At 42.8% G+C, this 23,977-nt stretch overlaps 1 protein-coding gene and 1 pseudogene across 1 annotated transcript in view; both read left to right on the top strand.

The window, feature by feature from the left end:
• Positions 1 to 17,608, top strand: part of LOC133418705 (inverted formin-2-like) — a 44,346-nt gene extending 26,738 nt beyond the window's left edge. The window contains exons 16-24 of the mRNA XM_061707533.1: positions 1,715 to 1,822; positions 1,909 to 1,979; positions 5,491 to 5,611; positions 5,712 to 5,876; positions 6,523 to 6,610; positions 6,729 to 6,851; positions 8,763 to 9,257; positions 13,986 to 14,048; positions 17,373 to 17,608. Of these exons, the coding sequence (XP_061563517.1) occupies positions 1,715 to 1,822; positions 1,909 to 1,979; positions 5,491 to 5,611; positions 5,712 to 5,876; positions 6,523 to 6,610; positions 6,729 to 6,851; positions 8,763 to 9,257; positions 13,986 to 14,047 (1,233 nt within the window). The 3' untranslated portion in view covers position 14,048; positions 17,373 to 17,608. The remainder of the gene's footprint in view (positions 1 to 1,714; positions 1,823 to 1,908; positions 1,980 to 5,490; positions 5,612 to 5,711; positions 5,877 to 6,522; positions 6,611 to 6,728; positions 6,852 to 8,762; positions 9,258 to 13,985; positions 14,049 to 17,372) is intronic.
• Positions 17,609 to 21,838: 4,230 nt separating this feature from the next.
• LOC133418722 (U6 spliceosomal RNA) lies at positions 21,839 to 21,909 on the top strand (annotated as a pseudogene).
• Positions 21,910 to 23,977: the final 2,068 nt, after the last annotated feature.

Genomic DNA, 23,977 nt, shown 5'->3' with positions numbered 1-23,977 from the left:
AGCGCCAAAAAGAAGGGACATCCCCAAAATGTCTAAAATGCATAGAAATGTATATATTTTATATGAAAAAACAAAATGCTTTAATAGCATTGAACTTTCATGACTATACAGACAGCCTGAACCTGCGCATGGTCATCGTAAATTAAACAAAGTCTGCCTGCATTGGGCAGTTAAACAGAACCGCACCCAAATTAAATGACAAAACGACAAAAGACAAGCAGCTCCTTGTCTTTCAGAACTGTGGTGTGGAACTCCAAACAGGTCTGCTCAAAGTTCAGTGATGAGGAGCTCCCTTCATGAGCTCCACTGAGCAAAGCACCATATTTTAAGCCTTTTATTTGTTATAATTTTGATTATTTAATTCTTTATTGATTTCATAAAACACATTTTTTGAGATTTTTTATTTGGGGTTTTCATAAACTGTGAGTCATAATCATCAAAATTATAACAAATAAAGGCTTGAAATATCTCACTTTGCATGTAGTGGGAAATAATATATTTGTTTCAGCTTTAGTTGAATTTACTGAAACTAATTAAATTTAGCAATATATTCTAATTTTCCGACCTTCACCTGTATATTATGACCAATAAATAAGAGCATAATATATGTCCCGTATCAAACCATATCAAGCTCAGGGTATGTTTCAGGTATGAAGAACTGTGCAACAGATGCCTGGCTCCTCTGGGATGTTACATTACGTTTGTGGAGGTTCCTGCAGCATACTGCCTGACACACCTCAGAGAGACCTCTGTTTCCTCTTTTAGGACTAGGTGTGGTGTCTGGAGCCTCTGGAGACATCTTGACTTGACTTTTTTAAGGCCACGCGTGGCGGTGCAGTGAGCAGGGCGGGCAGAGAGCGACCAACACATGTTGCTGTCTTTAATATATCCTGTCCTTTATTTTTTTCATTATTGTTAGTTCGTTGTTCATGTGTGTGCGTGTGTGACAGACGTGCATGGGACAATTGTGAAATACGGAATAAACTGCGTTCCGTATTGGTTCAATACGGAAGGCATCTTTTAATTCCCAATTACGTAACAATTCCGTATTTCAAGGGACGGGTGGCAAGCCTAGTTAGCGTACATGTTAGCGTACATGTGAGCGTACATGTGAGCGTACATGTTAGCGTACATGTGAGCGTACATGTAAAGGCTGGATTATGGTTCTGCAACAAATCGATGGCGAGCCTTCGTAGGTTGCGCAGCATCGCGCACACCACGCCACGCCACGTCGTGCCTGACGTCACCTCCCACAAATTGTAACTATGTGTCAAGAGGTCGCAGACCGAGAGGGCTGTGATTGGTTTGCTTGGTAGCAACGCATTTCCGGTTTGTGAAGCAGTCGTGAACTTTCAGCGCTCTTTTCTTCATGTATGTGTGATTTTTTTGTTTTGTTTTTTGCACAATAGTTGTCCTTATTTCTTTGATTCACTGTGACCGGAAAAGTCGGATAAACCATTCAGGAAAAGATCGCGCCCCCTTAGCGGTCACGGGGGGTATTGCACCGCGGCGAAATGGAGTGTTGGAGATGTCCGCAGGGTTCACGGCGGCGTCACGGCAGCGGCGAGTGCTCTGTGTGGGTGTAACGCAGAACCATAATCCAGCCTTTAGCGTACATGTGAGCGTACATGTGAGTGTACTGTAATGAAACTTTAGCGCTGTGATACGATGTGATGTCATAAGTGGTCATGTGATGTCCTCTGTCGTGCGACAGGGAACCCACACAGGAAACGCTGAAGGTTTTAAGATCAGCACTCTGCTCAAACTGACAGAAACCAAAGCCAACAAGTCCAGAGTCACGCTGCTGCACCACATCCTGGAGGTACCCGCCGCTCTTACTGGTCTCTTTGGTCTCACTGGTTCCACGGGTCAGTAGAACTGAGCTTCCTCTCTCTGTGTGACCATCAGGAGGTGGAGGTGAACCACCCGGACCTGCTGGACTTACCTGATGACCTGGAGATCTGTGAAAAGGCTGCCGGGTAAACCGACCCGCTGTCCCGTGCTAACGGAGCAGACTGATCTAGACCTGATCTAGACCAGCTCTAGACCAGGTCTAGTCCAGCAGGGCCACTAAAGAACCTGTAAACCATCTTATTCCACACAAGCAGATAGGATTTACTCTGCAGGCAAACATGTACTTTGAATCCTGTTTTGGGGTGTTTTGGTGCAAAAACCTGATGAAATCATCTGATTTTAGGGGTTCTCAGTTTTAGACAAATACAAACGAATGACGAATAAGATTTAAGAGTTGTAGTAGGTTCTGTCCACATCGCTGATCAGCATCATTGATGAACTGATCATCATTGATGAGCTGATCATCATCATTAATGAGCTGATCATCAGTATAAATGAGCTGATCATCATCATTGATGAGCTGATCATCATCATTGATGAGCTGATCATCATCATTGATGAGCTGATCATCATCATTGATGAGCTGATCATCATCATTGATGAGCTGATCGTCAGCATAGATGAGCTGATCGTCATCATTGATGAGCTGATCGTCATCATTGATGAGCTGATTGTCATCATTGATGAGCTGATCGTCAGTATAAATAAGCTGATCGTCATCATTGATGAGCTGATCATCATCATTGATGAGCTGATCATCATCATTGATGAGCTGATCGTCAGTATAAATAAGCTGATCGTCATCATTGATGAGCTGATCATCATCATTGATGAGCTGATCATCATCATTGATGAGCTGATCATCATCATTGATGAGCTGATCATCATCATTGATGAGCTGATCATCATCATTGATGAGCTGATCGTCAGCATAGATGAGCTGATCGTCATCATTGATGAGCTGATCGTCATCATTGATGAGCTGATTGTCATCATTGATGAGCTGATCGTCAGTATAAATAAGCTGATCGTCATCATTGATGAGCTGATCATCATCATTGATGAGCTGATCGTCATCATTGATGAGCTGATCATCATCATTAATGAGCTGATCATCATCATTGATGAGCTGATCGTCAGTATAAATGAGCTGATCATCATCATTAATGAGCTGATCGTCATCATTGATGAGCTGATCATCATCATTAATGAGCTGATCATCATCATTGATGAGCTGATCGTCAGTATAAATGAGCTGATCATCATCATTAATGAGCTGATCGTCATCATTGATGAGCTGATCATCATCATTAATGAGCTGATCATCATCATTGATGAACTGATCATCATTGATGAGCTGATCATCATCATTAATGAGCTGATCATCATCATTGATGAGCTGATCATCATCATTGATGAGCTGATCGTCATCATTGATGAGCTGATCGTCATCATTGATGAGCTGATCGTCATCATTGATGAGCTGATCATCATCATTGATGAGCTGATCGTCAGTATAAATGAGCTGATCGTCATCATTGATGAGCTGATCGTCAGTATAAATGAGCTGATCGTCATCATTGATGAGCTGATCGTCATCATTGATGAGCTGATCATCATCATTGATGAGCTGATCGTCAGTATAAATGAGCTGATCATCATCATTGATGAGCTGATTGTCAGTATAAATGAGCTGATCGTCATCATTAATGAGCTGATCATCATCATTGATGAGCTGATCATCATCATTGATGAGCTGATCGTCAGTATAAATGAGCTGATCGTCATCATTGATGAGCTGATCATCATCATTAATGAGCTGATCGTCATCATTGATGAGCTGATCGTCAGTATAAATGAGCTGATCATCATCATTGATGAGCTGATTGTCAGTATAAATGAGCTGATCGTCATCATTAATGAGCTGATCATCATCATTGATGAGCTGATCGTCATCATTGATGAGCTGATCGTCATCATTGATGAGCTGATCGTCATCATTGATGAGCTGATCGTCATCATTGATGAGCTGATCGTCAGCAGATGTTCAGGCCTCTTTAAAAGCAGATGTTTTTCAGTTTGCTGGTCTGGAACATCCAGGTGTTTGTTAACGTCATGTGAAGATGGAAAGACATCAGCACTAGTCTTGCAAAAGCAGCTGTTGCTGCACATCAGTCTGGAAAGAGTTATAAAACCGTTGGAAGACATCCAGGAGAGCTGTCGGTCATCCCAGGAGACGACGTCCCAGCAGATTTACCCCAAGATCAGTGTGTGTACGGCTCAGCGAAACACAAAAAGATCAGACCCAGACTCACTGCTGTCGGAAGACTTTGTGTTTACTCCCAAAAACAGCAACATGGGATTAAATAAACAGACGCTGACGTTTGCTCTTGACCCAAAACACGTTGTTTAGGCTAACTGGCAAAACTAAATCCCACAGACGCTTTTATATTAACTATGACTTGATTTATTGGGGTAATTATAGGAATAGTTTAGTAAATAAATCTATATAATTAAAGTGTGTGTGAGAGGGAGACAGAGAGAGAGAGAAGGCGCTGCCTGCGCTGTAAAAGGCAAGTTTATTTGTACAGCACAATTCAACACAAGGTAATTCAAAGTGCTTTACATTAAAAGTGGCAAGACACAATTAAACAGTAAATAACAAATAAAATTAAATAAAATTATAAGAAAAGAGGTCAAATAATAAGAGCACAAGTTTTTAAAAGTAAGGGCAGTAGAGTACAGCAGGTACAGTCAGTCAGGAAAGTATTCAGAACGCTTCACTTTTCCCACATTCTTTTATAATAATAATAATAATAATAATAATAATAATAATAAGCTTTATTAAGGACACAGGGTCCATAGCACAACAGACAACAGACAAAGGGTACAAAAAATAAGGATAAAATCCACAGTAATCACATATCACATCATATTTACATAAAGGCTGATACGCCAATGATTCCAGTGAAATTTACAAAAGTCGCATCAAAACTTCTTTCATGTTGTCATTATGGGGTGTTTTGTGTGGAATTCTGAGAAAAAAAAAAGAATTTATTCCTATTATCAATAGGGCTGTAACATAAAAGAATGTGGGAAAAGTGAAGCGTTCTGAATACTTTCCAGACTGACTGTACATCTCATTCTTACAATGGCAAGAATTGCGTTTCTATACGGTCAAAACGTACAAAGACCGGGTCAAATACAGTATTACAAAAGTAATCTGGGCCGATTTGTGCGGTGAATTAAACCAATTTGACAATTCTACGTCACAATGCCTGCATTCAGGGCTTATCCATCAATTCAATTCAGTTAAATTTTATTTATACAGCGTCAATTACAACAGAAGTTGCCTCTAGGCGCTTTCCAGAGACCAGAACATAAACCCCCGAGCAATTATTACATAAACAATGGCAGGTAAAAAACTCCCCTAGTGGGAGAAAAACCTTAATTTAAGAGTCCGCTTCAGTAAACGGTAATGTTTTTAGGCCTGATTTAAAGGAGCGGACAGTTTGACAGTTTGCTGGAGGCAGTGCCAAAAGCTCCCGGGGGGGGGGGTCCTGGACTAGAAAGACGCTGTATTAAGGTGTTGACTGTCCAACGCTGACTGATGATCATCTCTGACTCCACCTGCAGCATCAGCGTCGACTCCATCCTGTCTGAAACCAACTCCCTCGTCAAACGGTTACAAATCGCTGAGAAGAAACTCTCTTCTTCCCCCGACGATGTGAAGGAGCAGTACCTGTCGGCCATCCAGGTGAGCTCAGCAAGCTCCGCCCCTGTCCAGGGGCAGCTTGGAGTCCCCGACTGACCCGTCCTGACCCACCTGTTGTTCTTCTTCTGTGGTGTATCCTCAGGAGAGCCTGCAGACATGTGAGCAGCTGCAGCAGATGCTGTCCTCGGTGGAGGACAGGAGGCAGGACTTGGCCGACTACCTGTGTGAGGATGTCAGCAGCTTCTCGCTCGACGAGCTCTTCAGGACCATCAAGACCTTCAGAGATCTATTCCTGCGAGCCATCAAGGTGAGCAGCCAGTCGGGGTTTAGGGGATTTCAGTACACAGACCTTCAAAATAAAAGCTCTTGGTTTGTAGTGTTGTTGGCAAATGGCGCTTTTCCACTAGCACCTACTCAGCCCGACACTCCTCCAGTCTGTTTGGTTCTTTCCCACCAGGGGTCTAACGTACCGAGTAGATACTTTTTCTGTATCTACTCTGCTGACGTTCTAAGCGGCTGAGTCGGCTGTATCTGACATCATCACACTACAGGCCACCGATTGGTCGGGGGGTTGGAGTCAGACGTCTGAGTCAGGATGTGACATCAGAGAAAGAGATTCTGACGGCGGCTCCTTGTTCATTTTATTCAACAAGCATAAAAATCTGTTTGGTGATCCAACTCTGAGGTGCTGATGTTCTGCAGGTCCAGATCCAGACCTGCAGGTCCAGATCCAGACCTGCAGGTCTGGATCTGGACCTGCAGGTCTGGATCTGGACCCTAGTGGTCTGTAGAGGGGCTGCAGAACCAGACCTGGTTTGCTCTTCAGAAGCAGATGTAGCCTCTGGTTCATGATGTTTCTTGATGGCGTTTGTCTTCACGTCTCCGTTGACGGGTTCTGGGTTGTTGTTGTCAGATGACTTCTTTATTGGTCTAAAACATTCGGATCATTTCAGGACAATGAGAGTCGTCGAGAGCAGGAAAAGAAGAGGAAGAAACAAGAGGAGGAGAAGAAACTCAAAGGAGGCACCACCAACCGCGTCGGTGAGTCCAACTTAAGTACCACACTGATGTGGCTCCTGGACCTGAGGCTGCAGGAGGTCCACAAGCTGACAACAATATCAGAGACAGGAAGTGTGTGATTGACGTGTGTGTCGTCCAGTCAGGAGAGGCCTGAACGCTCCAGATGAAGGATGCATCATCGACAACCTGCTGGCTGAGATCCGGACCGGCTGCAACCTGAGGAAGACCCGGACCCGGGCAGAGAGGGGCAGCAGAGTCCAGGGTGAGGACAGTTGGACCTCCGTGAAATAAGCTGTGAGGGCCTCCTCTTCCAGACAGTCTGATTCACTCCTCGTATCGTCGTTCCTCGGGTCAACCCAATCAGAATCACTAAAGTGTCATAGAACTTCCATTCATGTCATTTTAACCCTTGTACCGTCTTTGGGTCAAAATGACCCAATTCTTCTATCCTTCTTTCCTCCTGCTCTCTCCTTCCTTCTTCATTTCCTCTTTTCCTCCTTTTTTACCCTCCTTTACTCCTTTTTCTTCCTACCTCCCTTTCCTCATTTGTTCCTTTACCTTCTTTGCTTTTCCTTCCTTCTTTCCTTATTTTCTCCATTCCTCCCTTCTTCCCCCCTCCCTTCTTTCCTTTTCTCCCTTCTTCCTTCCTTTCTCCCTTCCTTCCATCTTTTCTCCCTTCTTTGCTCCCTTCCATCTTTTCTCCCTTCCTTACTCCCTTTCCTACTTCCTTCCTTCTTTCCTTCTTTTTTCCTTTCTTTCTAAAGGCTGAATTATGGTTCTGCGTCAAAACGACGCCGTGTCTACGGCGTGTGGTTTTTGTACACGCAGAGGACACGCCGTCACATGCGCCGTCAGTGACGTGCACCTCCCGAAAATTGTAACTACGCGTCGAGGAGACGCCATCCACACGCAGACCGAGAGGGCTGTGATTGGTTCGTTTGAAAGCAAAGCATTTCCGGTTTCCGGTTTGAATCAGTAGTGAACTTCCAGGGCTTTTTTCTTCGTTTATATGTGATTTTTTTTGTTTTTGTTTTTTTGCACAATAGTTGTCCTTATTTCTTTGATTTACTGTGACCGGAAAAAGTCGGATAAACCATTCAGAAAAAGATCGCTAACTAGTGGCCGCGGGGGGTACTGCACCGCGACCAAATGGAGAGACGGAGAAGTCAGAACGATTCGTGACGGCGTCACGGGTGCGCCGTGTGCTCTGCGTGTGTGTGACGCAGAACCATACCCGCACCTTTACTTCCTTCTTTCCTCCCATCTTTTCTCCCTTCCTTACTCCCTTTCCTAATTCCTTCCTTCTTTCCTTCTTTTCTCCTTTCTTCCTCACTTCCTTCTTTCCTTCCTTCCATCTTTTCTCCCTTCCTTACTCCCTTTCCTACTTCCTTCCTTCTTTTCTCCTTTCTTCCTTACTTCCTTCTTTCCTTCCTTCCATCTTTTCTCCCTTCCTTCCTTCCTCCCTTCCATCTTTTCTCCCTTCCTTACTCCCTTTCCTACTTCCTTCCTTCTTTCCTTCTTGTCTCCTTTCTTCCTCACTTCCTTCTTTCCTTCCTTCCATCTTTTCTCCCTTCCTTCCTTCCATCTTTTCTCCTTGCCTTACTCCCTTTCCTCCTTCCTTCCTTCCTTCCTTCATTCCTTCCTTCCTTCATTCCTTCCATCTTTTATCCCTTCCTTACTCCCTTTCCTACTTCCTTCCTTCTTTCCTTATTTTCTCCTTTCTTCCTTACTTCCTTCTTTCCTCCCTTCCATCTTTTCTCCCTTCCTTACTCCCTTTCCTACTTCCTTCTTTCTTTCCTTCTTTTCTCCTTTCTTCCTTCCTTCCTTCCTTCCTTCCTTCCTTCCTTCCTTCCTTCCTTCCTTCCTTCCTTCCTTCCATCTTTTCTCCCTTCCTTACTCCCTTTCCTACTTCCTTCCTTCTTTCCTCCTTTCTTCCTTCTTTCCTTCCTTCCATCTTTTCTCCCTTCCTTCCTTCCATCTTTTCTCCCTTCCTTCCTTCCATCTTTTCTCCCTTCCTTCCTTCCATCTTTTCTCCCTTCCTTCCTTCCATCTTTCCTCCCTTCACCCTCCCTTGACCCAAAGACAGCACAAGGGTTAAAGTAAAATCCTGCTTCTTTGACGTCAGTGCGGTCAAGGACACGTCTCACTGCTGCTGTTGTTGTTGTCTCTTCAGGTCGTCCCAGCATCAAACGGAGGTCACAGGCCGTGGACCAACCAGAATCCTCTGCTTCCAGCCAATCACAGAACACCAAAGATCCAGTCCACATCTCCACGGATCCAGCACCAAAGAAAGAACCAGAACCGGCCTCCCCAGGACCCAGCACAGATCCCTCAGACATCCAGAACCCCCGTACAACTTCTGAGGGGGACCAGAACCAGCAAGGAGCGCAGGACTCTGAGCTGGACATCAAAACCAGAGGTTCTGCTGGACCAGACGGAGTTCAGGACATTCACTTGGACTCTGGGCTTGACATCAAAACCAAAGGTTCTGCTGGACCCGATGGAGCCCAGCCGAGCTCGGAGGATTCCAGTGCAAGCTTCCACAGCGCCGGTGCGGGAGAAACATCTGAGTTTGAGGTGATCAGCTCGATAGAAGTGGCAAGAAGCAAACGGGATCCTGGTCCTGGTCCAGACAGAACCTCAGAGGTGTCCAGGACGTCTTCCGCAGGTACGGGAACAGACATGTTTGGTAACTACAACTGCTAGCCTAGAGTTTCTCCTGTTTCTGAGACTGTACGCTGATGATGACCATGTTGACCATGTTCTTCAGAGAAAACTGTCCACTTTTAACATTGCCAGGACCAGAGGTGGAAAAAGTACAAAAATATTGTACTTAAGTAAAAGTACAAATTTTCTGCTTGAAAATTACTTAAGTAAAAGTAAAAAAAAAAAAAAAAAAAACACTGGGTTTGTATGTGTATATTTATATATGTGTACGCATATGTGTGCGTATATATGTATATATATTACATATAGTAATAATGCACATATATACACTTTTGGTTTCTACCGTCATGGTATCAATCAATAATATGTGTGCAGACAAGGAGAAAAAAGAAATTAAGAAAATTACTTAAGTAAAAGTAAAAAGTACCCATTAAGAAAATTACTTAAGTAAAAGTATAAAAGTACCTCAAATTAAATATAATAAAGTACCAAAAGTACATGGTGTAAAATGTACTTAAGTAAAAAGTAAAAAGTACAAAGTACAAAATTATTTTCAAAAGGATTGCAAAGAAATGAAGAATCCAAGAATTAGCTTACAACTCTAAATAATGGTGATATTATTCTGACCCCTTTAGCGTTTGTTTCCATTACCCCATTTTAATTTCGTCGGCTTGAGCGTCGGCTGCCGCTCAAAGCTGATTTATGGTTCCGCGTTACACCAACGCAGAGCCTACGGCGTAGGGCAGGGGTCCTCAACCTTTTTCCAGTGAGGGCCACATAACTTTTCCCACCTCTGATGGGGGGCCGGGGTCAGCTTGTAACAAGAAAAGTGTGATGATCGCAGGGGTGCCTACATTAAACATTTATTGTTTCCATAATAAAACCACACATTAATAACCATTTCTGAGACCCTCTCTGGGTTCTTCACAAAAAAAAAATGTCAGGAAATGTATAATAACACTATTTATGAAATAAATAAAAATCAAATAACCCTCTCTGGGTTCTTCACAGAAAAAGTAAGGAAATATTTTTCACAGAAAATATATAACAGTAGGCCTATTTATGGAATCAATAGTAACCAAACAAAACAACCCTCTCTGGGTTCACAGAAAAAAAGTTTCTGTTGTGCCGTGCACAATCTTTTGATAAGAGCCGAATTAAATCACTCATATGAGCAGTCTCTCCCAAAGTTATTGTGTTCTTTAATTTATTATCCAGTGTTGTAAGCTCGCCCAGTAGACACCACTGCAGGCTCTCTCTCATCAACTTCCCTCTGAAAACCACAAAGTAAGCAGGCTTAGAAACCAAACTAAAGTAATGCAGCACCTACACAGCACAATACATTTCAACAATACTAGTATGGTTGTGGAGATGGATTTTATCCCAGTAGAGTAGGCTAAAATAGATTATTATTATTACCCTTATTAGAAAAGTGATATAGGCATATAGAAAAGTGAGCTTACCTGTACTGTAGCTGTGTTCATCAGTGTGAACTTTGTGCTTGCATCTGGCTGGTGAGGAGTTGGATGTCGGGTTCCATGCTAGTCACAGCCAGTCGCAAACTCTGATGCAGATGTTGATCTGAGATTTCAGGAGTTTCATGCGTGAAAAGGTTTGCTCGCAGATATACGTGCTGCCAAAAACCGTGGACATCTTCATTGCCTGTTTTTTTATGTTCGGGTAGGTGTCAGGGAGGGCGGCATAGAATCCGATGAGATCGTTAGGCTTGAATTCGTCTTTCACAGCATCACAGGTCTGTAGCTCGGCCAGCTCAAACTGGTAAGAAGGCTCGGCTTCATTGACAAGAAAGGGGTTCTGAAAGAGACAGATTTTTTTGGCATGAACATGTAGTTCGCGGAACCGCACACCGAACTCCGCCGTCACCATTTCCAGTGCTTCCACGCACTTTGCAGCTGGGAAAGGGACCGCTGGCTTCTCTGCAGAAAGGCTTTGGGTAGCACGGAGATGGGCGAAGTTACACTTTTTCACTTGTTCCAAAACCAGCGCCAGTTTCACCTCAAATGCCTTTATGTGGGAATACATGTCGCTAATGAGTTTCCCCTGGCCTTGTAGCTGCAAGTTAAGCCCATTTAGCATTTCTGTCACATCTGTTAAGAATGCGAGGTGCCATTTCCACACTGGGTCGCTCAGCTCTGGGACCGTTTTGCCTTTTGATTGAAGAAAATTGTTAATTTCGGGTAGCAGCTCATAAAAACGCCTCAGAACTTTGCCGCGGCTCAGCCATCGGATCTCGGTGTAGTACAGCACATCTCCGTACGCAGACTCCAGTTCAGACAGGATTTGTTGGAACTGCCTGTGTTTAAGTGCATTTGCTCTGATGGCGTTTACGCATGACACCACAATCTTCATTACGGAATCCCATTTTAGCACTTTGCAGCACAGTGCTTGCTGGTGGATTAGGCAGTGTACCTGTAGCGGTGTGGGGAGACCCCGCTCTTCCATCTCCCGGTTCACTCGCCCTATTAGACCCCGCGTCGCGCCGACCATACCTGGGGCCCCGTCAGTGGTGATGCTGGCAAGCTTTGCCCAGTCCAGATCCAACTTTTCCATGGTTTGACACACTTTGGCAAAAATATCCTTCCCCGTCGTAGTGCCTTTCATACTCGCACATTTGAAACTTTGTGTTAACTCCACGAATAAAAATAAGAAGCTGCGCGGTGTCCTGCACGTCCGTGCTCTCATCCAGTGCTAAAGAAAAAAACTCAAATTGTTTTGTCTTTTGCTGCAGCTGGGCATATACATTATCACCCATTTCTTCATCACGTCTGGTAACTGTACACGCCGACAGACTCACAGCATTAAACACATCTTTCTTTTCGGGGCACATCTCCTCCACGACAACATTCAAACACTTCTTGACAAACTCCCCCTCAGTGAAAGGTTTGCCGCCGCTTGCGATCAGCTGAGCAACACGGAAACTGGCCCGAACTGCCGCTTGGTTCTGCTGAACTTGTTGTACAAATGTAGTCTGCTGAGCTAACAGTCCACTTTTTAGCTTTGCAAGTTTGGTTTCTCTCATTTGGCCTTGCAAGCTATCATACTTTTCTTTGTGACGGGATTCATAATGTCGGCGCAGATTGTATTCTTTGAATACCGCCACCGCCTCTTGACAGATGAGGCAAACAGCCTTTTCTTTGCATTGAACAAAAAAATGTGTCCACTGCGGGTTAAATACCCTGCATTCTGAATCAATTTTTCTCTTACCCAACCTTTTTGCCATTATTCGTTCTGGGGGGCTCACGTTCACGTTCTATACTGGGGCAAACGGCAAACAAAGTGAGGTCGTAGTCAGAGTGGTGTATAAAGAGAGTGGCGACACGCTTTGATCTCGCCGCAAAGCGCGTGCCTATCTTACAGTATGGGCTGCAGTTTCAAACATTGCTCCTATGAGTGGAACTACCCATTGAGATAGAATGAGCACTTCCGCATTTCCATCGTTACAATGGGAGTCAACGCTAGTGTCACCACTCTCTTTCTACACCACTCTGGCATTTTTTTTTTTTTTTTTTTGCGCACTGTTCAGGGGGCCGGGTCAAATGTGGAGGTGGGCCGTAGTTTGAGGACCCCTGGCGTAGGGTATGCAGCCAAGCGCACCATACGGTGTATGGTGCAAAAGTAAAAAGTAAAAAGTACCCTACGCCGTAGCTCTGCGCCGGTGTAACGCGGAACCATAAATCAGCCCCCGCTGTGCTGTTCTCACGGCAATAGCCTACATTTTCATTTAATGTAAAACTTTAATTTGTAGCGAGTAACGACGTGTCCAATTTTAATTTATAGCGGATTAAAAGTACGATTTTTTTTTTTTCCTTGAAAATGTAACGAAGTAAAAATAAAAGTACAGAAAAATGAAAGTATCAATAAAAGTACAAATTCTCAAAAATCTTACTTAAGTACAATAACGAAGTACTTGTACATTGTTACTTTACACCACTGGCCAGGACCATGCTGATCTTGTTTTATCGTGCTTTTATAGAATCAGATTTATCTTTCTGTCTTGCTTCATAGTTTTGACATGTGTCCCTTAAAAACAAAAATTGTTTAAACCAAATTGTGAAATGGTCGAGCAAGCTGATTGGAGAGTCTCACCTTCATCCAGAATCCCTGTATACTAAACAGTTACAGAGGATAACTATTTTAAAAGACAACTCCCACCTTCTTAAAGGTGAGTTTCAGCTGCTCCATCAGGTCGGAGGTTCAGGGTTCCTGCTTGTAAAACCAAACGTTACAAAAACAGCTTTGTACCAGCAGCCATTAGTGCTTTTAACAAGTAACAGAAACTGCAACATAACCTTGTATTTATGTTTTGTATCGTTTCCTTCATCTTGTTTTTATGACAAGGCACATTTTTTATCCTTTGGCCTGGTTTGAATATTTTATTTTGAATGTTTTTATCTACTGATTTTTTTAAACTTATCTTGGGGCCGTCCTTTTTGTTCTTTGTTATTTTAGCCAAAGCACTGTCGTCACTTTATCTTATCCTGTGTTGTTGAGTGTATGGTTTTGGATTGTATGAGGAAGCACTCACTGTGAACCAAATTTACCCAAGGGTACAATAAATAAATCTATCTATCTACCTATCTATCTTTATATCGGGGACTGAGACGGTTCTCAGCTGAACTTCTCTGAGTTCCCGGTGGCTCCGTCAGAACCACCGTGTCCTCACTGTCCCCCCACCAACCGGCCAATCGGCTCATCTCTGTCTCCACAGGAGCCGACAGGAGTCCCAGACCCAAACGGACCCGATCCAGGAAGAGCTGTGTTCTGCAGTGAGGTGAGATGATTGTTCCTCCTTCACACGTCACCTGAAGCCTCACCTGACCAAACCTGCCGTGAGGGGTTTGAAAATGACTTCACAGGTAGATTTCAGTCCGATCAGGTAGCAGGTGTTCCTCAAGGATCGGTCCTGGGACCACATCTACTCATAACCTTAATCGACAGGTCCCACATGCTGACTCTGTCAGTCTGCTCTGGACCTGGACCTGGACCTGGACCTGGACCAGGGGGGTATTCCAAGAAGGAGGTTTAACAAACACTGAGTTAAAGTCTCATCTTGAGGTTATTTGAACCCATGACGACTAAACCCGCTCAGTTGGTTCCAACACACCGGTTATGAATTAACTCAAGTGACCCAGAGTTGTGCGAGTTCCCGGTGAATCTATAAAGACATCATCTATCGAGGGTTGAAAAATGGAGCAGCAAGTCCTCCACCACACTAATACATCTGCCAAAGCACGTGATATGATTTGGCAGATAATTACTGATCGCGTCAATGCGTACGTTTAGGCCATTATGTGAATTTTATATTAAATGAATGAAGCAAACAATGGGCAAATGAATTAAAAAAATTAAAAATAAAAATAAAAAAAAGTGAAAACTCTGTCAACTGTATTTTTTTAATTGAAATGATTGAGACAGATTTGATCACACACTCTGTGACCATCTGCATGTCAAGCTGCTGCTGAAAGGGAGGAGCCGGTACCGGCTCCTAATGACTGGAGTCAATTCATTGCGCAATGTGGCAATGTTGTTCAATATGGCACATGCAACAATTCTATCCCAGCCCTGTCTGGCAGTCCCTCAGTCTGCAGAAGCACTGAAACCTCTCCTTGAGAATCCCAAAAGTCATCTCTATTTTGACCCGGGTTCTGCTGTGAGCCACGTTGAACTGCGTTTGCGCTGCAGCATCCGGATCGGGGTACGGGGTAATGAGTGTGGGGGCACGGATATCCTCTATCCCCCAGGAGATAGCCAGCAAATTCTCTTGCAATTGCACATATAACACAAAGTTAGACACATGAATATTGGCAAAACTGGTCAATATAATATTAGTAATATAACGTACTCTGTAGACATTTGGTGCTCAAATTTGATTCCCTACATCCTGGCATCATGCACAGAGCCTGGCCATCTCGCCTCCACGTTTGATATTAGATTTGCAGCATCGCATCATCTGGCAATTGAAAAAATACGTTTTCAAATATAGAGAAATATATAGAAAAATAAAAGCAGCTTACGGTTCCATTATACCTACTTGGACATTGATGCTGTGGAAACCTTTCCTGTTAACAAAGTCAGCCTCATTTTGGGATGGTGCTGTAATTGGCACATGGGTCCCATCGATGCATCTAATAACAATGGGCTGGCATCAGTATTTGATTTTAGAATGAATTTTGAGTGTATGTCTCACAGACTATGAGTTGTGGAAGATAATGTAAGGCAAGTGTAAGTGTAATTTCTATTTTGTATAAACTTAAAACATTTTTAAAATATCACAGAAATATTTTTGGGTGATCAGTTACAAAAAAAAAAAGTGAATTCTGTGAACTTATTAGGGTTTACAGTGTATGGATGGAGAAGCTTACTCAAATAAATCAGGGATTCTGCTGAAAAACGGGGAAATCGGGGAAAGCCAAAATGTCATATCGTGGTCTTATCACCCTCTCACGGTGAATTACACAGACAATTTGGGCTTCTATGTGTAACAAGTTGCAGCAGCCCTCTGAACTTGCGCTTAAATACCCGAACATAACTGGGTTATCTGAACAAAACCGGCATAAAACCTACCCCCTACCAGGTTTGGTTCAGAGCCTATGTTACCATGGTGACTTACTTAACCTGACCATTTTGGAACGGAAATCCCAGGTTTACCATTTACCCTGAGTTAACATACCCAGTTTAGCCAGTAAACCTCCTTCTTGGATTAATACCCCCCTGGTTGTCGTCATTATTGTCGTTGTTGTTGTTGTTGGTGGTGGTGAGTCGTTCCTAGGATGGAGAACAGGTGTGACCCAGCGGAGGCCTCTGATTGGCTGAGCAGGACAACTCAGCCGATCAGAGTTTGAACTCTCCTGTCCCACACAGAGATGTCAAGTAACAAAGTACAAATACTTTGTAACCTTACTTAAGTAGACATTTTGGTTATCTATACTTCACTGGAGTAATTATTTTTCAGACGACTTTTTACTTTTACTCCTTACATTTTCACGCATTTATCTTTACTTTTTACTCCTTACATTTTAAAAACAGCCTCGTTACTCTATTTCATTTCGGCCTTTAAAAAAAAACCTATCCAGTTAAATTGCTCCATCCGGATAGAGTGAATTTGGTTGTGGTTGTTTCAGATGTTCTTGTCCAGTTTTGTTCTTACATCCGTTCCCTCAGATTCCTGCAACTAAACTTGGATGTACATTCCAATAAAGGTTAGGATAAATGATAACATGCCTCTGAAGTTTGACTTTTTGCACCATTACAATACTTAGTAGGGTAACTAGGAAACTAGTCATCATATCTCCTGCTCTCTGAAACACATGTTAATGCTCAATAGTACACATATATGCTTCTTTAATATATTTGCATTATACTAAGATACATTCATTTTCAATGGCTTTTGTCATTCATGGCTTTTGTCCCCCTTACATTACTTTTACTTTTATACTTTAAGTAGTTTTGAAACCAGTACTTTTATACTTTTACTCGAGTAAAAGACCTACTAAATCCAAATAAACACAAAAATATTGAAGAATTTATCAATACCCTGTATAGTCTCTGCCTATATCCCAAAATCACAAGACCCACCCGAATTACTGCTCAAGGCGCAACACTAATTGACAACATTTTTACAAATGTAATAACTAACAATTCTGAGAGCGGGGTATTGATAAATGATATTAGTGACCACTTGCCAATTTTCACAATTCACCACTGTATCATTAAAAAAAAAAACCATCAGGACAATAAACCACACTACAGACGGATCAAAACTGAAGAGTCTATGGAGGCATTTAAAAATGACCTAATATCATATAACTGGGAAACAGTCTATAAAGAAAAGGATGTGGATAAAGCATATGATGAATTTATACGATCTGCGAGGTCTGCCTTGTCTTTTTTTGTTTTTTTTTACTTTTTAGTATTGTTCTTTCTAATTTGCATATTCGAAATAAAGCTCAATAATAAAAGACTTGAGTTGAAACTTCAACTTCTACAGGAGTATTTTTAAACTCTAGTATCTATACTTCTACCTGAGTAATGAATGTGAATACTGAAGACACCTCTGGTGCCACACATCACGGATTTCCTTCTTCTGTGGTTTCAGGTGACCTGAGGAGGAGCAGAACCCGTTTCCATGGCAACAGGACTGAACATAGAGGCGGGGCTAATGATGGGTGACGCAACAAAACATCAACTGTTCTAAAGAGACGAGTTTATTTTTGTCCATTAAGTTGATGTCGTTGATAACATCAGATGGGTGGAGCTTGCCGTTGTTTACTTCCTGTTGATCTGGTTTCAGCAGAAACACCTGGATTTTGGTGTCAAACGTCTCGAGGTGTTTGACTGATGTTATGTCCTGTTCCTTGTTGCTGTTGGCTCTGACGTTGGAGCGTTTGTTGACTGCGGGGGTTTCCAGACTTTCCAGGATGTTTCCAGGTCTTGCATGAGTCTTGCCAAACCTTGTTTGTTCTGTATTTCTGTTTCCTGTGAAAAAATAAAAGCCAGAAACAAATCTGTAGTCAAATTTTGTTTTTAATTTTTTAATATTTTGATTGGTGGGCTGATCAGGCGCCCACAGAGCCCCGCCCCCAGTTTTTTTGAACTCGCCAAAGTTGGTGTTTGGATTCTGTGATTCTCAAGAAGCAGCAGATCCCAGTTTCATCTCTGGTGATCCTTTGTCATCCTCTCCTGAAGCCAGGTTCAGGGGTTCAATAGCACAGAGAAATGATGAAATTGTATTTTCTAGTTTCACTAATAGGGCTTGACGTCATCACTTGGCGGAGCCGCCCTGTTGGATGCTACCTGAGCTGCTCTTCGGACCACTGCACTTTGTACAGACAGCGAGGCAGCGTTCAGTTATTCTGCTCCTCACCGGTGGAACAAACTTCCTGTAGACCTGAGGTCTGCTCCAACTGTAGATCCTTTAAATCAGGGTTAAAAACATTACTGTTTACTGAAGTGTAAATGAGGCCCCAGGAGAGTGTTCTTTCCCAGGGCATGACTCCAGCCAACCCGATTCCTGTGGCCGCGGGCCACCACCAGAGGAGAAACCGGAGCTTTTTCCACTTACATCGGGACTAAGGCACGAGTTTTTCCTCCCTCCAAATCTGCAAGGACAGGCTCCTGTTCTGCGGCCAGGCCGACGGCCCGCTACTACTAGGGAGCAACCGACTGCACCAACCCTCACAGCACCAGAACCTGCACAGTCTGCTCGGTTTGCAGCATGCCACTGGTAGCGTGTCACTGGTACTGTCAGCTCCTGGAGCCTCAGCATCCAGTGCAGGCCCAGCTCCACTTGTTCCACCTCCTATGTCACTGGTACTGTCAGCTCCTGGACCTTCAGCATCCAGGCCCAGCTCCACTTGTTCCACCTCCTATGTCACTGGTACTGTTAGCTCCTGGACCTTCAGCATCCAGGCCCAGCTCCACTTGTTCCTGCTCCTGCTGCTCCTGTGTCCCGGTTCACACAGAGGAACCGGCGCCGGCGGGCCCTCAAGGAGGAGAGTGGAGAGCCAAAAAGAAGACATGAGAGAAAAGTCTCTTTTAACATTTGTAGCCAGTGTGGGCGGCCTAAGACCAAGGAGTTTGGGCACAGCGTTATGGCAGTGCTACGTTCTGTGCTGGTGCCTCAAATGGCAAATCTCTGGAGGAGTGGTTGGAAGAACAGAGATCAGCAAAATAAGGTTTTGCTTGTATATATTGCACATTACTTACATTTACATTTACTTTCATGTATAGTTCCTTTCATATTATGTATATAGTTTTTTGAAGTGTGTGTGTTTGTGTTAATTTCAATACTTGTTTATTTTACATCTTATATAATAAATCTAATCATACCAACATCTAAGACTCTGTGCTTCATCAAAAAAAGATCCATATTGTCCCACTGTCTTTGAAGACACATTTTATTGCTATCATTATATTAACAGAGACAAAGGAACATTACAAGTCACTGTCTAGCAAGGGGGGGTTAAGGCAGAGCAATGTGTTCATAATAAATACAAAATGGAATTGTTATGGCATTAGTCTATTATTATTATATTTATAACAAAAAACAGATAAGGAATATGCAAGGCATACAGTTTATTTGTAGAGCACAGTTCATACACAAAGCAATTCAAAGAGCTTTACAGATACATAAAATCAGAAAAGGAAAATAGAAACAATATTTATAAATGAATACAATTAAAATCAATACAAAAAAAGAAGTTATAAAAAGCAGGAAAAGCAAGATAAGATAAAATGACTAATCATTAGGGCGTTACCGCTACACCCAACCCTGCCTAACACGAACCTTTTTATTTATTTATCTATTTATTTATTTATTTGCACAATGACAACAGTAATTTTTTTTTATCATACAAGGACAAATAATTTGTGCAGGAGAGGAAAAGAAGCTCGAAGGGCTTATAAAAAATCCTCCCCCTCAATACAAAATCACCAAAACAAATTAATCAATAGAAAAAGAATAGAAAGGAAAAAGAAAAGGTAAAAGAAACAAAGAAAAATACAATAAACACCCACACAAAAATATCCACCTTGTTGAACCTTGTTCCGGAGACCCCCCTGAGCTCCCGGAGACCCTTCTTCTCTGTTTCATTGTTCCAAGTTTTGTTCCAATTCTGTTCCAAGTTCCACCAGCCAATCACAGGCCCGTGTTGTTCCAAGTTTGAGAATCAAGCTTGAGTCCACCAATCAGAGCCCGAATTTGTTTCAAGTTTGTCGACCAATCAGAGCCGAATTTCCGGGTTCACTTGTTGTAGGGGTTTCCCCGTCTCGACATTCTCAGTCTAGCCTTCGGTAAGTAAGGACATATACAATATTTTCCCATATGTTACACTTGAAACTAGTTGGTGAACCATGACCTCAGTAACCGTGGTGTTTTTCCAACGTTATATTGTAAAATGACCGAGTTTGGGCCGGTGAAATCGACGCAGAGCCTACGGCGTAGCCTAAAGGCTGATTTATGGTCCTGCGTTAAATGGACGCAGAGCCTACGGTCAGAGAGGCAGGACGTGAGTGGAATCTGAGGGGAATCCTGGGAACAGAGGGAGAGGGGGTTGAAATCACCAGAAAGGCACTAATTAATTTCTTAAAAGACACTAGGCTGATAAATCGAATTTGAAATAGGCTAAATGAAATGATCTTACACACTCTTGTACAGTAGATTTAGATTTAGATTTAGATTTATTTATTTGCACAGTTAAAAGAGCTTATCAGGTGCCTCCACCTATAGTTAACATAAAATTTAATATCATACTTGTAAAAACAAAATATACAAATGAGCAGTTAGAAATCTATAAATGATAGAAATTAAAGGAAAATTACAAAGAATTTACACAAAGGAAAAATTATCGGATATATGAAAAACGAGAGTGCAATTTAATAATTAAGAAACAAACAAAAACTAAACGACTAAATAACAAACCAAATGAACAAAAACAAAAAAATAATTTCAAGGAGATTACACAAAACAATACCATTTTTCAGCACATCCATTTCTTATGCCGGAGCAGTTCCATTTACAACACAAAAATTAAGTGGTGTTTCAGACATCCTTTAAAACTTTGTACAGAGAAGCGTTTTTTAGCTTAATGGGAATATTCCATAGTTTGACACCCCTGTACCGTAGTGCATATTTACCCCTTGCTCAATACAACGTTGTGTTGCTGCTGTAGATGACAATAAACTTGTTGAACATGTTTGTAAACTGCATCCTGAATAACTAACCTTTTCTTAAATCCCCTCTTCATTGTCACAGCTGAGAAAAAACATCCAAACTAGATGTGAGTGTAGCCATTCATTTGGATTCAAACCCATGAAGTGGATTCCTCTCCCTTCCAGGCGCCGGGCTCCGGCGGCAGCTGCAGGAGAGCGGTCAGGTGGCGCCATCAAGTGGCAGGCAAGTGACATTACATCAACAACCAAAAACTTCTTCCTTTTTATTTCAGTTTAACACAAAAGATCAAGCTTTTTAGGGTTAGGGTCTTCAGCAACGCTATCACTCACATGCACTTCATTTAAATACAGAGGCTCAGGGCAGAACTAAAGAACCCCCAGAGCGTCTTCATGTTCAATCCAGATCCAGATGTGTTCTGCAGTGCAACAAACAGCCGGGTTTGTGATCCCAGCAGGACACGAGTATCTCCAGGCCCGGAGGAATCCAGATTAGCCTTCTGGTTTATGTTGTAGTGGAGTTCTCAGTCCCTGAGCAGGTTTTATTCACGGTTTACCGGTACCCGCCGTCCTCGGGTCACTGTGAGGGGGGGAGGGACGCCACACCGGCCCGTCTTTGTCTCTGCAGCCCCCCACTCACGACTGAGAGCCCGCTCTCTCTCCCAAGCTGAGGCTAAATGTGACGGATCAGAACCAGATCTTGTCACATTGGGGAATAGATGAGTTGTTTAATGTATATAGCTGTGTAATGAAGTTGTAATACTTGTTTTTGAGTTGTTTTTGAGTTGTTTTTCTCCCATAAGAGCCCATTTCTGCCCTCCGGTGAGGCAGCCATGTGACTCTAGGGTCTCGTACCCGGGGTAGCTAAATACGGCTCACAGAGTCCTCTCTGTTGTGTTACTACGGTATCACATATACTAAAATTGGAACGATACAGAGAAGATTAGCATGGCCCCTGCGCGAGGGACCCTGCCCGTTCTTCTCTGTGGGGGGTGGCGGTGGGCAGCGGGGGTCGGCGGGGTCAACGGGGCAGACGCGCCCGATTCGGTGAAATGTCGCCATCTGCTGGACGAAAAAATGCACCGCAACAACAAACGGGTCACGGATCATGGATAAAACAGATCGGCGGTTCCCAACCCCCCCAGGCTAATTAGGACCAGGAATTATTATTTTTATTAAATCTTTATTTCAGACCCAAGGGGATCCATATCACCATAAAAGCAGAATAAGATAATAAAAACAAAGACAGAATAAAAAACAAACAAACACAAAATACAAAGTACAGAGCTTTCCCCACTATTCAGTGTAGGCTTGCATACAAACATGTTCTAAAATGGTTCCACAGTCTGGACGAAAATCTTACAGAACTGCGTACAGGATTAACCAACACATTAATAAGTTCATTCTCTGATTCTGACGCCCTACACATAAATCTGTGCATCAGATTGCGCAGAACCGCAGAGCAGGTGGGTACCCCGACACTAACAAACATATGGTTTGCACTGGAGCTTCTTGGGGCTCTCAACAGTAGCCTCATGCTGTCATTATAAGCTACTGTGAGCTTTCTTATACTACCTTGTTTGTAGCGGCACCACAGGTGGGCTGTGTACAAAGGTGTGCAATATGCTTTAAACAATGCAATTTTTACAGATTACGACGCTGCCTGTACATATCTTTATCATCAGACAAGTCATTAACAATAATATGCCCCAAATACTTGATCTCGCTGCACACACTGAGTGCAGTACCAGACAGATGGAAGTCAGGGAAGGTTGACTGTCTGTCTTCTCTGCTTCTAATAATCATAACTTTACTCTTACCAGCATTGTACTTTATGTCAAAGTCAGCACCATACTGTGTGCACGTTCTCAATAGCTGTTGGAGACCAGCACTGTAAGGGCTGAAGATGACCAGGTCGTCTGCATACATAAAGTGATTAATTAGTAGGTCACCAACTCTACAGCCTGTACCACATGTATTCAACATCAGAGACAAATCATTCATGTACACATTAAAAAGAAAGGGAGACAGGATTCCGCCCTGGCGGACACCATTGGTCACATGGAAGGGATCAGATGTTACATTCCCCCATCTCACTCGCATTGTCTGATGAGAGTACCAGTAGACCAGGATTCTTTTTTTTTTTTTTTTTTTTTTTTTTTTAAAGATTTTTTGGGCTCTAGTGGCCCTTTATTGAAGATGCAGACTGGAAAGGGGTAGAGAGAGAGAACGGGGATGACATGCAGCAAAGGTGCGCAGGCCGGGATTCGAACCTGCGACCGCTGCAGGAGGACTGTAGCCTCAGTACATGAGCCGCTGCTTAACCCACTGCACCACCGAGCAGCCCGTAGACCAGGATTCTAATTAAAAAACCAGGGACCCCACTTTTAGACAATTTCAAAAATAATTTCACATGATTAACATGGTCAAATGCTTTAGAAGCATCAATGAAGCACAAGAACATGGTAGAGTTATGACTATTATATTTCTCTAAGATTTCCTTTAGTGCAAAAATACATAGATCAGTGCCATGCTTTTGTTTAAAACCAAACTGGTTGTCTGTAGACATGATGACATTAGAATTAGAATCAGGTGTGATGATGAACACACCTGATTCTAATTAAAGGTCCTAATTAGCTTGTCACCAAGATCTGCACACCTCTGTCGATGACACACGTACTTTTATCACGGTGTGCTGAAGCAGGGAAACATCTAAAACATGCAGGACAACCAGGATTGAGAATCACTGATATAAACCACGTTATGTGTTAATACGTTATATTAAATGTGTTTCTCTTTCAGATACGTGGGCCCGCCCGGAGAACAACCAGACGACAAGAATCTGTCCTCTCTGGATAGTAAAGCTGCAAAAAATAAATGATATCTATAAATAAACCAGATCCTGCTTCCACTCTGTCATCCTGGTCATTTGGTGTTTTGTTCTTGTTATCTTATAATTAAGAATAATAAGGTTTTTCTCAATGGGATCTCATCTGTTCCAGTCATGTAATCAACAATCATTTCAAGTGGATA

This window comes from Cololabis saira, chromosome 18, assembly GCF_033807715.1.
Source record: "Cololabis saira isolate AMF1-May2022 chromosome 18, fColSai1.1, whole genome shotgun sequence".
Lineage (NCBI taxonomy): Eukaryota > Metazoa > Chordata > Actinopteri > Beloniformes > Belonidae > Cololabis > Cololabis saira.
This window is presented reverse-complemented; position numbering and strand designations above follow the sequence as displayed.